This window comes from Ascidiella aspersa, chromosome 1, assembly GCF_963924565.1.
Source record: "Ascidiella aspersa chromosome 1, kaAscAspe10.2, whole genome shotgun sequence".
Taxonomy (NCBI): Eukaryota; Metazoa; Chordata; class Ascidiacea; order Phlebobranchia; family Ascidiidae; genus Ascidiella; species Ascidiella aspersa.
Genome location: NC_139447.1, coordinates 6,679,843 through 6,696,430, shown reverse-complemented (window position 1 = coordinate 6,696,430; position 16,588 = coordinate 6,679,843). Strand labels below are relative to the sequence as shown.

Genomic DNA, 16,588 nt, shown 5'->3' with positions numbered 1-16,588 from the left:
TGCATTTTTTGTGGTATACAACTCTCTTTTAGTCTTTGTAAATGGCCATATTTGTCTAAATCTGAATAGGGTAATCAGGTGGCACTGTACAAAGACAAACTATATTGACATCACGGCTATTAGGATCTTTATTGTAGATGCCCTAAAATGTAATATAAATTACAAACAAAATCTGTCGGCTAACCAAAAACACCTCGAGTTAGAAAATTTATTTTAATGGCTATAAAAAAAATTCTGCTTACCTAAAATAATTAATTTGACTAAAAGCATTCCATTAATCTATATACAAAAAGTCTACCTATAAACAAAAAAATCTCAACTAAAACTAGAACCAGACAAATCAGCAGCAATCGAATGCAGTGTACAAATTCGATAGTGTTAAGTTTCCGAGGTACGACACATACATTACACGTTGACAAGTGTAAAAAAGGGTTGAGGTATAAGGCAATGGCACAACTATTGTTAACGCTTCAACGCGGAACGGCGGCCCAGCAGAGAGACAGAGCAAAGGGCGGGCGAACATGTAGAAGCCGTGTTTTGTGGTTGCAGCGAGCAGACTTTAATATATAGGCCCTGGTCGGGGCGTCGGCACGGTCAGGAGGGGAGAGAGCGCCTATGTACACAATCTGCAGTTCCACTCTATGGTGCTGTGCGCAGATCGTTTCAAACGAAGCAACAACGAGTATTGAACAAACGCCGCATTTCTAGGAAGCGTCGGCGACCGTTGGAGCCCCAATCAATCGGAACAAATGAGCGCTAATTACGAACAATTGCCCAGCGAAGTACTCTTGGAAACGGACACGCGCCTCGAATCCAACATTACCGAGGCTCCTAAAACCGCCCGAAAATCACGGTTCGCTCTATTTTCTTGCCCACCTTAACGGCACGAAAACTAGACGAACGATAAAAAAACGAACGTTTTTTATACAGGGACGCAGTGGAGCAGAAGGGTGAGAGGGCCGCGGGAACCACGACACGTTTTGAGTGTATTAGCTGCCGAGGTATTTTACCTTATATTTATTAATTTTTGCTGCCCTCCAGGTTTGACTCGCTCCTAGCTGTGCCACCGGGCCAATGTAAATCAATCGCCTATGTACAAATACCCGGCAAAGCACATTTCGTCGAGGATCACAGGTTGTTAAGATCGGTTTGTTTGAGAGGAAACAGGTCTTACGAATACAAACGTGAGGGTCCGAGTTTTAAGAGTAGACTAGAGAGTATATGCTGAAGCTCGTACAGCACTAAGAAACGTTGTTGAAACAAAAAATTCTATCCATTTATATCATAGATGATTTGTTTCGAAAGATGAATAATGTCGTATTCGAATCGTTAAAATAAAGTTGACTTAGACACGTCAGGTTAACGCCGTTTCGAACATTTCTGAGGTCATTTAACGGCAATCTACTTGTCTCTGCTGGGCGTGAACATCAGCTCGTTGCTGATTAACGTGAATTTGCGACTGAACAGAAAGAAAAACGAATGCTGTGTCTGGCTGCGCCGTGAGAGGCAACCAGGGCGAATTGCGTACCAAAGCAGAGTGGTGAAAAAAGGGGAAACGCGCACAAAAAAGCACTGGATAAAAACGTCGGGAGGTTTCGAGTTAGATGATCGTCGCTCTTGGGCAGTCGCCGGAAACATAAAAACGAGGCGAAAATCGGCGGCGATTCGAGGGTGATTTTGCCGCCGAAGTAAAGCGGCGAGTTCTTGCGTCTTTTTGGGTCGTTCGTGTTTTTGATACTTGACGAGGAAAAATACAAGGTGAGGATATTCGGGGCGGCGCATTTTTTTACACCGGTTTCAACTTGCACACACAAACGCGCGCGAGCGCAAAGTATAATGTTAAATCACACGCGAAAGGGAGGTAGATCAACTCGATAAAAAAGCGGGAGATTGTTTCTCGTTTGTTTGTTGAGAGCCGGTACCCCCCGGGTGTGGGGGAAATGGAGGGAAAGCCCCGCGGCGCACCGTTTTGGACACAACACCTGGGTAGCAAAATGCGTCGAGGCCGTCAATTGGTTTGGAGGTTTCGGGGGGCGCGCCTAATGTTGGGGACTTTAGCGGTTGTGCTGCGGCAAATCTTGGGCTCGACGACGCGCTAAACTAAAGCGCGCGTAAAAATCTGCGTTCAGAGAGTTCGTTTTCCGCACCAATAACAACATCAACAAACGACAACAGCAATCATACTACACGCAGTCGAAACTACTCGTCTTTTAAACAAAATAAAACGACCGCCGTCGCTAAGGGGGGCTTGTAACGTGGGGAGACAGTAGGTCGGCGATGGGACTGCGCATGCGCGGCGTTTGAGGTTTCTAGAAGGAGCCGGCGACGCTGTTCGTTTTTTTTTTAAGTGTACGCATGCAAAATAACAACATGGGCGACCAGTTTGTTGGACGCTCACGTTCGTACAGGAGAGAGGTTACTACTGGAATTCCCTACGAATCCCTGAGATGGCAATAGTATGAGAGAGGTGTGCGCGCGCGAGAGAAGAGACGAACTGTCAGCAAGCCGCCGCGGGCAAAATAGAAGGGAGAGAGAAAGTGGCGACACAAAAATTAGCTCGAGAAGAAAGGGAGCCCTCGAAAAATCAACAAGGTTATGTACAAATTTACACCACCAGGTAGCCTACGTCATGAGTTACCAGCGTACTTCGAAACGCATCAGAACGTCTTGAAAATGCACTATTATTACTATTTTGAGATATTTTTTAAGCACCAATCTTTCGATACGCACAACAAAAACAACAAAGAACCCGTCAAGAGAACCGCCGGGAATCGAACCACGAACCTTGGGATTAGTGGAGGTTGAATAAATTCAGTGAAAGTGGACTTGGCGAAAAAGCCGAGACCAGGTTGGTGAGGTGGGGGCTGCGAAAGGGGCCTATTGAAAGTTGCTGATTTTATACGGTTTATAAAGACCCACCCTGGTGTATTTTTCGATCAACAACAAAAAAAAGGACAACAAAACCGGCAGGAATCGAACCGCGAACCTTTTCGAAAGAAGCACCTGTGAGGAAACGTATACTTTCAACGTGGACTGTACGATCGTGCACGGCGCGTGTATGCTGATTGACAAAACAATTCGCAAGCCTCTTCAGGAGTGACGTCAACGTAGCGAAGACGAATCAACGGCGTCATTGCGTAAAACGGCCGAGCTTGGAGCGGGTTTTGTTTAATTTTTAGTTCTTGTTACGTTACTCAGCGGTTCACAGGACAATTTGGGGGGAGAGTATTAAGTCTTGTTTCAAGATAACACATAGCAAGGTTTTAACACGATTTTCTAAGATTTTTTTTTGATTGTAAAATTTTGAGACTAAACCTGATTTTTCGTGTATGGCGTGATAGCGGTTTGATTCTACCTGCACCATGAAAAGTGATTGCACTTGCAAAAGGCGTGAGGGTGAAAATAGAGCACGTATGGGTCGGGAGCACAAAGAAAGCGAACTCTGTTAGAAAATTGAACTTATTAGCGAGGCTTGAAACTTAAGCAAGGAACATAACAAAGAAAAGTCTGAAACTAATGTGGCCACGGCAAGTACGTCATGCTGAGATCGGCCAGCATTTGAAATCCTCGCCATGTGTTAGCGGCTAAACGTGAGATCTTAATGACCGTTGGCAATCGTATATATGACGGCGGGCCTTCAGTGGAACTCGCAAAACAGCACCTGATTGGTCAGAATTGAGCGTGAAAGGCAAACACGCGTATGCGCGCCAATTTTGTGCGGCTTTTAGCAGAGGTGCGCGCAAAAAACACAATCACACACACATGAACATGAAATAAGAACTCGTTAGGGGCGTGGCGAGAGAGGAACTACGGTTTAAAATTTTAAAACGCGCGGGGCTTGTTGTTGGTTTGTGAGTAAAAAGGAGTCTTTTTTAACGCGGCGGCAAAAAATCGTGAGGGCATTGTGTGCGAAAAGGTTTGCGAGATAACGCGAACAGGCGCGAAAAGTTCGCTGCGCGCCGAAAAGCAACAACTAAAGGTAGTGGGTGGAACTTGAATGCGCTACTACAGATCAACAACAACAACAACAACATCAACACAAAGACAAAAGGCGATAAGAAAGACTACGACAACAATAACAACAGAACAGAACAGCAGAAACCAGCGGGCGATTTTTAAAAGTACAGGAACAGGGGGGAAGATAGAAAAAGAGTAAACGGGCACGCGGAAAAGAATATGTGGAACTTTTTGTACACGGGGCGAGGGTTGGGGGTCAAAGAGGGTAAGGGGGCAAAACAGCAAACAGAGCAAAAGGGTGACGCGTAAGATCGTTTAAAACACGAGAAAAACACACACGAGAGAATGAATTGAGGTCATGGGCGCATACCATGGACAATAAAACAACCATAAGAACGCGGGTAGAAAAGAAAACAAACGAACGAACAAACGAAAAAACAACAAGAACAACGGGACAGGTTTCGTCTTTCTTTGCGGTGTGAGGAACGGGGTGGGGCGGTAAAAGGCCCCAGGAGGGGTGTACGGGGGCCCCCAGCGCGTGGAGGGGGCGTCGAAATACTGGCGGCGCAACGACGCGTTATTAAAGACTTCACTGAGGTCAGCGAACTCCAAAAGAGGTCATAGTTGCTACAGGATTCGCGACGAGGATTTTCGTTTTTATTTTGAGTTACGCCCTGTGTTTTAAAATTGCCGCTGAGCAGATTAACGTAGAGAGGTGGTGGTCACCGGGATTTTCCGGGGGGCGAAAAATTGCATTCGGGTTTGGCGAGGGTTTGACGTTGCTTGTTTGGTTTTTGCGCTGTTGTATTATACAGCGCATGCGATTTTGAGGGTTATTTGAGGGTTTGGCTGGTCGTCTTTTGTTTGGTAATCGCTTGCACACTATGGTCCTCGGAATACTGCTTTAATCAAGTAGAGAAAAAAGTCGATTGTAGGTTATGTTTGGGCCAATTCACGGAGGAATTAAAACGATGATTTAAAAACTAGAACTATAAAAACAAAACAAACACGATTTACGTGCGCGCTTGACGCCCTAAAAATTAAAACGTGATTTTCCGTTAACGGCAAAGAGTGAAAACGTCGTTGATTCGCGCGAAAATATTTGATCAGGAAATTCGCCGCGAAAACTCGAAAAATGGGCGTGCATGATTCAGTTTTTATCTAATTAGAAACAGTTGCGTTTCGCAAAAACATTGGATATCCGATGATGTTGTATCTGTCGTTGATGCCACAAATCGTTCGAAGTATGGTGTTAGAATTTATCCGATCCTCGACTATTGTTGGTATTTTAGTTATCGATAAGCATTTTAAAGATATTTTTCTGTCTAAAAAAGTCAAAAAGTATACAGCTGAAGACAAGTTCCTTAACAATAAAGGAAATAGTTGCCTATTAAACCGATTTGCATTGTTTTTATGCTGCAATTCAACAAAAACCTAAACCGAGAATATTTTTGTTACCGCCGCAAGGTTTCCAAAAAAGCCAAAAGGTCGTATCAGGATAAAACATGAATCGGACATTCCGAAGAACGACAAATTTGATTCGATTAATTTTCAGCTCATAACAAGGAGAGTGCATGTAATCAGGTAAGTGTAAAGTAAACCAAATATAGGGTGAGAGGTGTTGTGCGCGGTTACAGCTTTGCAGAGGAAAGGGCTTATAGGGGCGCGAACAGGGTAATTATCAACGAACATCTGTTCCTACGGGAAAAAGACCAAACGCAAAACGCCTTGTTTCATTTATAAATCGAAAAAAAGAAAATTGCCTTGCGGTTTTGAGCAGCCATGGACGACGCGTTTGATTAATAATTATCGACAATATGGTGTTTTCCAAATGAGAGACGCGTACCAGTTAACGCACCAAAAAACACCAACGCGAAAAAAGTCGCTACCCCTCGTTCGCTCATGCCGTGTGCATTCAACACTGGACCGAGGTAATACTAGAAGAGGCGGCCGGAGAGGTAGCAGGGGATTGTGACGTAACACCGCGTTCGATTATTGCGTCACTGCGTCGGTGGTGGTAAGCAACGGCGTCGACGTCATCGCCGGCCAGTTGAAAGTACTTTTCTTCTGAGGCGTCGCGGTTCGTCGCACTTCCGGCCCGCTGTTGAGGTAGTGACGCGGTGACGTCATTGGCGGGCGTGACGTCAGGTGCAATGCTGACGTCATCGCGCGCGCCGGCCGTTGTTCCGCCGATGTCGGCCCGCTGTTTCGATGTGTACTGGTTCATGATGCGCTCTGTTCGGGAACGTTGAGTTGTTTAAGATTGCGGAGCGGATTTGATAAAAACAAGTCGATTTAAACATTTTCATTTGGCGAAGAGTTTTTTACCGTTTTACTTTCGTTGTATTTTGCAGGCATAGATTGAGTACTCGGTGCGCAAAAAGTTAAACAGCAGCTCTCCATCTACATTTGGGCAATGAAATACAGTACACCCAGTATTAGAATACATACAAAATTTCGAACAACTGTGACTCGAACTAAGCTCAACATTCGTCAGAGCGAGTAACTCTGCATAAAAATGACGAGAATCAAACAAGCTAAAACTATAAGTATATAAAGAATTTGGTATTGTTTTTTGGTATTTGTTTAAGTCTAAAAAATTGTACGATGCATAGCAAACAAATAATTTAATTCCTTAATATCCCAACATTTGCAACGGGAAATTCCAATACTAAATATCACTAACAAAGGAACGATGTTTACTGTATGTCTATCCGCGAATAAACAAATAACTAAATTGACGACACTGCGCCTAACAGCGCAAAATACGCCATAAAATGGACCAATCTACCGCTACTCACCAAATTCATGGGTAAGTGAGGTATTTTGCGAAGGAAAATCGTCTAAAAAATCATCAACGTCGTCTTCTGGTGGAATTTCTACGCGCTCTGCATAAAAAAAATCAAACTTATTTTTTGTCGTGATGAGAAACAATAAAGGACTTGAAAAGAACCAGCCTTACCGTTAGCGGTTGCCTGCTCCTTCTGAAACAAGCGAGTGTGTCTCGGGATAGGGACAGATAAAAGGGGAATTCCCTGCAAATGAAGAAAGAATTTTTTTAATGATCGAATTCAAATATAGCAATGGGAGAAAAAGCGGAAATTTGAAACAAAATAAACTGTTTTTGTAGTGTGAACATAGGAGTAAGAGTCACGCTGGGAAGCAGTGATAACGTGCGGACGAGAAACACAAAGATCGACACCAACATCTCAAGTTTTAGTTAAAAATATATATATAAAATAATTGGAAAAAGTGGCGCCACTCCTGAACACCACCCCAAACATTAATCTAAACCTACAAGCAAACTACGACCCGGCTTGCTTCTTCTAAAACTTTTTTTAAGTAAAAATGAGACTTTCTTAAGTAAAAATAACGTTTTTTATTCATTTATTTTTATTGAGTAAATTACACTTTCAAGGCAAAATTACTTTTTTTTACTATTACAAGCTTGTTAAAATGAAATTCAAAAACTAAATAAAACACTCTTTATATTATGTGTATTTCAGATTCCCTTTTTAATCCAACCGGCCAAGGCATTTTCTGCTCCTCATGCGGCCCCCAGTCAAAAATCTAATTGCCCACCCCTGATCAAATTACACTTCTGTTGCAAGGAGCCATAATAAACCATTTAAGAACAGTTTATTTTCACTTGATTCAAACAGTCAATAAAGCCAGTGGCTATATGTATCAGTTCTACTAATTTAGATGAAGTAGCGGTAATATGCCAATTATTTTCTCTGTTCATGGCACAGTTGTTTAAATAGGCACGGTTGTCCACGAAAAAAAAAACAGGGTAAGTACGAAGTTCTAGAAAAAACTAAAAGTGCGATGTTAGATAAAGAACTTGATTTACGAACCAAAATTTTTTTTTACAAAGTTAGGTAAGATGTTAGAGAAAGAATTTTTACCTGTTGGGAGACGCCGCGGCCGTCGGTTCGTGAACTTAACGTCCTGCTGCGTTCCTTGTTGAAAAATGTGTTGCGAGGCGGGCGTCTGCCGTTAGTGGGTGCCTGCTGCTGGCATGGAAGGCTGGATAAAGCACACAGCGTACTTCAGTTAGATAGCACGTTAATACAGCTTATTTTAGCTAGGCTTACCGAAATCAGCCATTCTGATCAGAACTATCGTGCAAACATGACAAGGTCACAAAAACCGTGCGCCGTAATGTAGGCCGTTGGTATTGGTCAATATGAGGAGTCACGAAATGTAAACAGTGTGTATTATGAATGGTTCATTTAGGTAGGAAATGCAATTTGGGTGGGTGAGGGGTATTTTAGGTAAAGGTACACGGAATGGAAAATCGAACAGAACCATAAAGCACGCATGTATGACTGCGATTATTGTTAACGGTGTCTCGTCTCGTAAAAAATAGGTTGATTTTGCATTAGTGAAATGTGTTAGATAATAGCCCTGTTGTAGTTTAAATTTTGTTAAGGAAAATACATTTCCAAAACGGAAAAAATATATCCTGTCTACTTTCGTAACAAAAACCTGATGAATTGAAGCAGTTCTAAGCGAAAATTACAACTAAGCGAACAATTAAAAACCAAGCTGCTTTGCCAAAGTTAGCGCCAAAAAACAACAGGCAGAGGCGAATGGTTGTAAAGTGGTGAAAAAATACGCAAAAAAATCACCTTTTAACCGTCGAATTGCTGCTGTTCGCGTTGATATGGTTGCCTTGATTTGGCTCGAGGTGGAACCCGTTCGTTTTGTGGAAGCCGTTCGTCTGGACGAAACATAGTCAGAAAATTAAAATTTAAAAATGTCAACGAAGCCGAAAAAGCAAGGTTTCCATCTCTCTGTTCTGTTCGAAGTTTAAAATAGGCATTTTTTGGTTGTTTTATTGAGAAACAGTATTTATCTTTTGAAAACGTGTTTGTAAACACACTACGAAAACGTACGAGTGCACATTATTATAAAGGTGAAAAAAACATAAAAAGGTTACAGAATTAGGATACACTGGTTTACGTTTTGAATTTTCAAGGTTAAATAAACGTTTGTTACGTAATGAACACAATATTTAGTTTTGCAGTTGCTTTGATAATTGTGCAAATAAACCACAAACCCTTGCCGTTAAACAACTTAGAGAGATGTGACTATACAACCGCTATAAAGCAAGGGATCTTAATCGTAATGTTTTGCGGATATATTTTTGATTATTTAGGACTTTATTTTTTGCTCTATTAGTAAGCCTCAAATATTCGATAGCATAAAACCATGAAATATTGTAAAATCATTGTCGACATATGATGTCTCTGTTTCAGTTTTGTTTAGTTTTCTATTTCAGTAAATCACTAAAGAAAAAAGTTAATGCAGGGCCTATGGTTTGTTTATTTTTTCCGTATGCCCAAGAGGTTGGAGACCTGCTATAACAACGCATGGCGTCACAAAATAATAAGTGACAAATTTTACAAACATGTAACTGCAAACACACAATCTTTAAATATCCTACAGATACGTGACAAATAATTACGGACTCTAAACACACCCATCTTCTAACTCACCCCTTTAACGCCGTTTTTGTGAGGTCCGTGTCCGTTTTTCACGACCCCGTTTGTGTGTGGGCCGTTTCGGACGAGCAGCGTCGTTTCGGGAGAGGAAATACTTCGACGACCGGCCGTCGGCCTGAAATAACCACATGAGAATTACTGTACTTTGGGGTCACCATTTTTCGTCAAACTGAAAGTAGCAATCAAATATGGGAATCTTGACTCGATAACTGTAAGAGGTCTTTTCGCTGTGCATGTGATGCTTTTTGTGTTATACGTTTTACATTGTTCTCAAGTTCACCCCCCCAAAAAAAAAATCAAAATGTTTTTTTTTCCATTGAAGGCTACTGTTCAGTTCATTGCATACGTATACAGCTTGCAGTTATTTTAAGGATAAGACTTAAAGATTTTTTACTATCCCAGAAGTTAAATTTGGACTTCAACTGGATAAGGTTTATAAAAGAGTATTACACATACCCGAAAAAAATATGCATAATAAATAATAGCGACGTTTACAACGATAATAAATAATGGCTTGGGTAACAGCGGTGCAGTTAAAATGGTTTACCTGGCATTCGAGTGTGTTCCACAGTCGCGGAAGTTAATGGCCGACTCCTTACACCACAGGCAGTCGCAGAACTCTAGTCGTTCGTTGCTACACCTACAAAACAACAAATGGGTTGTAAAACCAACTCAAAAATAGAATAGGCCGATTATATAAAGCAGGGGTCGGCAACCTACGGCCCGCGGGTCGGTTGACAAACACTCAACTAGATTAACTAATGTTATTGCGTTTCCTCAAAGTAGTTTTATTACACTTTTCATTAGTAGTATGGATAACGATGTGTGCACTCGGATTTTAAACCAAACAAACGCATTTTATTCGCGCTTTGCGCCAATACTTTATTACTGCCTCCTTAAATGTAATTAAACACGTTTTTAGGCGCAAAACGATCCGATTCCCGGCTGATTTACAGTTGTTCTATAATGTTAATAACACATTTCTAAGTTATCGTTTTGTGCGGCCCGCAGAGACCTTTCTGAGGTTGGTTTTGGCCCGCGACTACAAAAAGGTTGCCGACCCCTGATATAAAGCATAGGATCTTCACTGGTATTGGTGCCCGTCCGATAAAAACGAGGCCCGATCAACACAAGCGTTTTAACTAGAAAGTTGTTACACATATTTCTGACATCGAAAACTTGGTTTGACTAAACAATTTTAATACTAAAAACCAATGCTAAATCAAGCGAAAGAGTGAAAAGGTTTGGACACGTGTGACTATTTACAATTCATAAGCGAAAAAAAATGGCAACGCTTCGTTAATAAAGATTAAACTTATTTCAATACTTATGGCAAACCGAAAATCAGTTTGTGTGGATGTTAGATGATAAATATATTTCGCTCGTAAAAGCAATATCATTATCTTAATCAAATAGAATCCAAATAGAACCAGAATGTTTTGTTTTTTGTCATTATTCTGTTATTCGAAAGAGGATTCTGATTAACGTTACTTTCATTTGAAAAAAAATTGTTGCGAGTTACCAGCGAGTCTGTAAAGACAGGATACTTTAATCCCCCGAAAAATACTACAAATGCAAACGAACAGAGATTCGAGGACAAAAAACTTATATTTTGCTTCCCTCTAGGTCAGGGGTTTTCAAACTTTTTTTACCGCGGACCCCTAAATTTTTTGGGGGGCCTTGCGTGGACCACGGTAGGGGAAAAAAATTCAAAAATGACGTCATAAATTGGCGTCACAATACAAATAAACTTTATATATCTGCTGATTTCGGTCTAAAAATGTGAAAGTGAAATGGAGTCTAAATACATACAGTGCAAAAACGTTTTATTATTAATTAAACTGTTTTCTTCGAGAAAATTGTAACTTTTGAAATATACACTAATATTTCAATTAGGCCTTCATGGACCCCCTAAAACTAGTTCACGGACCCCCAAGTGGTCCATGGACCCCGGTTTAAGAACCCCTGCCCTAGGTTGACATCAACGAATCTAAAGTGGCAAAAAAAGCTTTCAATTTCAACTCACCAACTACAATTTCAACTCACCGAGTACAGCAGCAGTACGCTAGAAGAACGAGAGAGAAGAACACAAAGAGTGAGATGAGGACTGCAGCCACGATGTTCAAAGTCTCGTCCGAATCTTCCTTGGTCGTGGAAGTGACGACGCTTGGCGGTGAAGCGACTGAAAAATGCGTTGAAGTTTATTTTTGCGAATGGTGTTTCACCGTTGAAAGGTAATGTAAAGTCTAATATACTATAGCCATTCATTAAAAGATACGCACACATTTATGTGTTCAATAACTATGATCTAGGCCTAGGCCTTCTGAAGCTGCTTTTTTACCAACGAATACAGCTCCGGTATCATTGGAACCTCACTGAAGGCTAGTTGTTTCTCTGTCCTGCCTTGCTTGCATCATTTGACGACAGATTCGGTTAGTCTGCGGTGGCTTTCGGTATACTAGCGTCATTGTTGAATTTTTGCCACATGCGTTAGTTGCCTAAATTTGTCAATCTCAAGCCGGGTTGACCACAACCTGTTATGTTAAAACTTACTTCTTTTTTAGGTTATTTACATATGGACAGATAGGTATTCCGACGAGTTGACTTATAGCGAAATGCAGGGCAAAAAAATCGGAGATAAATTTTAATGTAAAAATGTTAAATAAAAAAAATCCGGGCATTTATGAAGTTTATACGCACGTGTATATATGATGTTGTGCTGTAAAAACACATATGAACACGGAATCATTTGAGCTATCCCCAAATGTAATCTGCTGATATATTTATGTGTGCACGCGTTTTTCCCAGAACGAAAAAAAGGCAATAGTCGATTAGGTAAACAAAAATTCGGAAAAGCAGTGTCATGTTGTGAAAAGTAAATAATGACTTGCATTTTAAAACAATTAGAAACCTGCTCAGTGGAAGTTGGTTTTCAAGATTGTTTTTACAAAAGCCGAAACCAATTATTGTGTCAACACGGCCACTGATCCACTGATTGAGCTAACGTGACATAAAATACGCTTCAAATTACCAGCAACGGTTCTAATAAGGCCTTCGGGATGCACAAGCTTAAAGAGTTTAAACGAAAAACAATTCAAAAATTTGCCGCGATTTGCTAATCATTAAACGCCCCGGGGTCGCAAGTTCACCGACTTGGACGAGACTTGAGGTAGCTAGTTAAACCAGCAATTTGGCATGCCTTGGTTTTACACCTATGATCAAATCGCTACTACGCCAGTAATTCCAGTGACGCCTGCTCCAGTTAAAATTTAACTGAGCCCGTGGTTTAGCGGCTAAAGGTCAAGGAAGTTCGTGTTCGTCCGAGAATTCCAGGAAAAAAGTACTTGTTGCTTCCGTATAATTAGCCAGAGCTGATGCGTTCAAATTACACGAAACATTTCCGTCTTGAAAATGTAAAAACCGTGTTAACGTAGGTCAAAAACACCACATAAATCACCAAATTACCCTGTTGGGATCCCTACTTACATTCTACAATCGACTGACTCGCGAACCTTAGATTTGACGACTGACATTTTACAGAAACATGAACAAAAATTTTGCTTTAATTACCAATTTTTTTAAACGCATTCGTTTGTTTATTTGGCCATAACACTACTTTGACGAGCAATGAACTGGACTAATTAAGATGTGGCTTGGACTAATTATGGCTTGGGAAACAACAAGGAACATATGTTTCACATTTCACTACACTATCAGTTTATTCAGCGATTGCTTTGCTAAGCTCGTACAAACTGATTACAATTTCCTACAAGAATATTTATTTTAGGAAAAACTTATTTGGGAATGTCAACCATGGTTTATTCCCCAAACTAGCGTTTTTTAACCTTTAATGGTAAAATTTATCGGGAAATAGTAAATAACATTCAGGAGTATTTTATTTGCGATAAATAAATCTATTGATAAAAACTCGCGCATTTTTCAAGTTTAAATTTAAAGGTTGCTGAGTTAAACATAGTAAAAGCGTCATTGGGAACACAGGTGACCTTATAGTTTTTGCCCTAAACCTCGGGTATCGGATTAAATACGAACTTTCGGAAATCCCTATTAATTAGGCACGATACTTGTTATTTCGTTCTGAATCGATACACGATATTTGGGCAAAAACTATCGTGATCCGATACCAAAAACTCCATTGATAAAAAAATATGCTTTTACGTCAGAAAACATATTTTTATTGCGTTTTTAATGTAATAATAAAAACATTGCTGTAATGCAAAAACAACAGTATCGGATCAGCAACGATGCCACAATAATACCCCAGGAGTGCCGATAGAACAACTTGATATCGGGAATCGGTTCCGATACAATATTATCGTACATCCCGATACAATATTATCGTACATCCCGATACAATATTATCGTACATCCCCACTCCTAATAGTGCTCACAGTGCATGTCACACAGGGTTAAAACGATCAGCATCGTAGGCGCGAGGTGCGGACGTGGTACAAGCGCCCCGGTTCAAGTAGCACGTGGTCGAGAGATAAGTGGGAAAAACCGACCGCAATTGTGGCCTGGTTGCGACCCACTGATGCAACTGTCCACTTTAAATTAGCGCAGGAGGGTTTCACGCTGTTGTCATTGCGGAGTTGATTTTGGCCGACGACCGAAAGTGGTTCGGGATTAGCGCTTCAATGACGGACCGACTATGGTTTGCGCTCTGTCGATTGATTACGAATGGACATCTGGGAAACTCCGCATAAAGTCGCTCTTCTGATATAAACCGAGTTTTAGACTAATCTTCACAGATTTTTCTATGCTTGTGCGGTTGAAAACTATATTTATTGTCAACTTAAACTTCGTTAATGCAAAAATCATTTGCCAGTGAATTTAACCTGCTGTTTTTAAAAATGGCCCTATTCCGGCAGCTTGTATATAGCACAGAACACCCTGATTAGTTGATGGCACACTAGCTCGAAATTAAATCTCATGCCAACTTACAATTACTCAACATGCAGTTGCATTACATTCTTATGCTGATTCATGATTGCGGCCACAAGTTTGCATAACTGAGTTTTAAGGGTTGTATTACTTGTTCGGCAAAACTAATTGTTTTTTTGGCTATTTGCAAACCGTGCGAGAAAAGTATACAGAAAGCTTTAATGACGCATTTCTGTAGAAGATTAGTCCAGAGATCCTTCGATATTGTGGTTACCGGTGCGCCGAGTATTTTTTATTTTTTACGAGTCCACAAGTGTCCGAAAGGTTAAGAATGCACTGCTTGCACTGGTTTAAACCGACGGTGCCATATAACCAACAACAGTTTTAAAAGATTGTTTACATTTTTTTACCTAAAACCAAATACTGTCAATAAGCCAAGTGTGGAACTATCAGCTCAAAATATCCGAACGATCGATGGTGTTTAGTAGAAATATAAATAACAGAAAATTTGAATAAAGTTTACCAAACTTTGTAAATTGGTTTTAGAAGCATATTGATGCTACCTTATCAGCGACTGAATATCACAGCGTCCGCACCGTTATAACTCGCGGCGGGATTTCCTTTCAAAAACACCGAGAATGAAAAATAATGCAAAAGCGGAGACTCACCGACTTCACAGAGCAGTCCGTCTCCGTTGCCGGACATTATCGGGTAGATGGCGAAGGGACCGAGCCCCTGGGAGTTGCTGGCCGCCACCTTCAGGATACAACTGCTCTGAGGAGGCAGACACTTCTCGAGGGTTGACTCTGGAAAATTAGGTGAGAATAAGTTTTAAACAGTTTAAAGCAGGACTTCTTACCCAGGAGTACTCGCACAACCAAGAGGTACGAGAACTGTTCAAGGGTGTGGGGATGCTAAATTAAACATAGAAAATGTATAACTCAATTATTGTAATTTATTTCTTCGCATTTTGTTATTGTGTTACTGAGCTATCAGTAACTTGTATACAGAAAAAATTACAATGGTTTTGGTATTTAAGCAATGTTGGTAATTTAAAAGGGTGCGAGAATGGGTTGGTGATGTAAGAGTGCAGCACAGCAAAGGAAAAAGGTTAAGAACCACTGGTTTAAAGGTTCTGGTGACAAGAATTTTGGGATCAAATTCTTCGTTTTTTTGATCTCGTCTCTAAAGTTAAATGCTGTGTTACCCTATCAAGTGTATACAGCTTGCCATGTTTAGGCGATAAACAAGGTAATTAACAAGAAAAGTAGTGAACCAGGAGCAAATTTTTTGTGGCATTAAGAAATACAGACGGGGGATGCAAAAGTACAATGTGTGGGTGTACACTGGACATGTCTGCATTTCTATACATGTCTGCTTTTCTTGTTTCATAGACACTGTTTCATAGACAAGCTGTTTTTAAGCAAACTCGTGTGCAAACATGTAGCTCAATACCAGTTTAAATGCGTGAAAACCGAAAAAAAAAGTTTATTTGGTTAAGTTTGCAGAAATTTTCAATCGAAACATTAGCCACATAACAGACATTCGCATATAAATGAATGTATAGTCTAATTTAATGGAAATTGTTTGTCAAGGTTCTCAGTAACACAGCGCAACATGTCATGGTATGTATTGCGCTTTTGTGCTGATTAGATTTGTTCAGCACAGAGACAGGAACATAACAAATCCCAAAACAAAGTTCACGCAAGTTGCAGTTACGTAACTAAAACATACAAAAACATAGTTCATTTAAGTGGAAAAGCATGGCCTAGTAACCCCTGGATCTGCCAATGCAGATGTCATAATTGTCTATTTTACTGGAATCACAACTGTCAGGATTGCTTTTTTTAAGTCAATATAAGGAGTATACTTAAGCGCTGCCCATCAAGGTAAAAACTACAAGCACACATCAATCCTGTGATCGAGATTGAGTACTTTTCAAAACAATAAGCAAACTATCTGCCTGTCACTGCTTTTTTCCCCACAAACAAGGTACTCCGCACTTCAGTTAGTTTTTCAGAATGGCACAACAAAATCAATTTCCGCCAACTGAAGTGCAGAGTGTTCCTTCCTATTCTTGCTTAAAAGTATAATAGGTTGAAAATGTTTGGAAACACAACAGTTTTTTTTGCGAAATCGACCTTTCAAAAAAAATTAAAAATATTTTCTTCAACTGGTCCGACACAGTCACCAAGTTGCCAACATTCTGCCAAACTGGT

At 40.5% G+C, this 16,588-nt stretch overlaps 1 protein-coding gene across 1 annotated transcript in view; it reads right to left on the bottom strand.

The window, feature by feature from the left end:
- Nucleotides 1–370: 370 nt before the first annotated feature.
- LOC146166814 (protogenin A-like) overlaps nucleotides 371–16,588 on the bottom strand; it is a 42,037-nt gene continuing 25,819 nt past the window's right edge. Inside the window, exons 18-26 of the mRNA XM_083385026.1 lie at nucleotides 15,038–15,175; nucleotides 11,514–11,649; nucleotides 10,015–10,107; nucleotides 9,462–9,582; nucleotides 8,592–8,683; nucleotides 7,866–7,986; nucleotides 6,920–6,992; nucleotides 6,759–6,845; nucleotides 371–6,192 (exon numbers count right to left, since the gene is read on the bottom strand). Coding sequence (XP_083241152.1) covers nucleotides 5,873–6,192; nucleotides 6,759–6,845; nucleotides 6,920–6,992; nucleotides 7,866–7,986; nucleotides 8,592–8,683; nucleotides 9,462–9,582; nucleotides 10,015–10,107; nucleotides 11,514–11,649; nucleotides 15,038–15,175 — 1,181 coding nt within the window. The 3' untranslated portion in view covers nucleotides 371–5,872. The remainder of the gene's footprint in view (nucleotides 6,193–6,758; nucleotides 6,846–6,919; nucleotides 6,993–7,865; nucleotides 7,987–8,591; nucleotides 8,684–9,461; nucleotides 9,583–10,014; nucleotides 10,108–11,513; nucleotides 11,650–15,037; nucleotides 15,176–16,588) is intronic.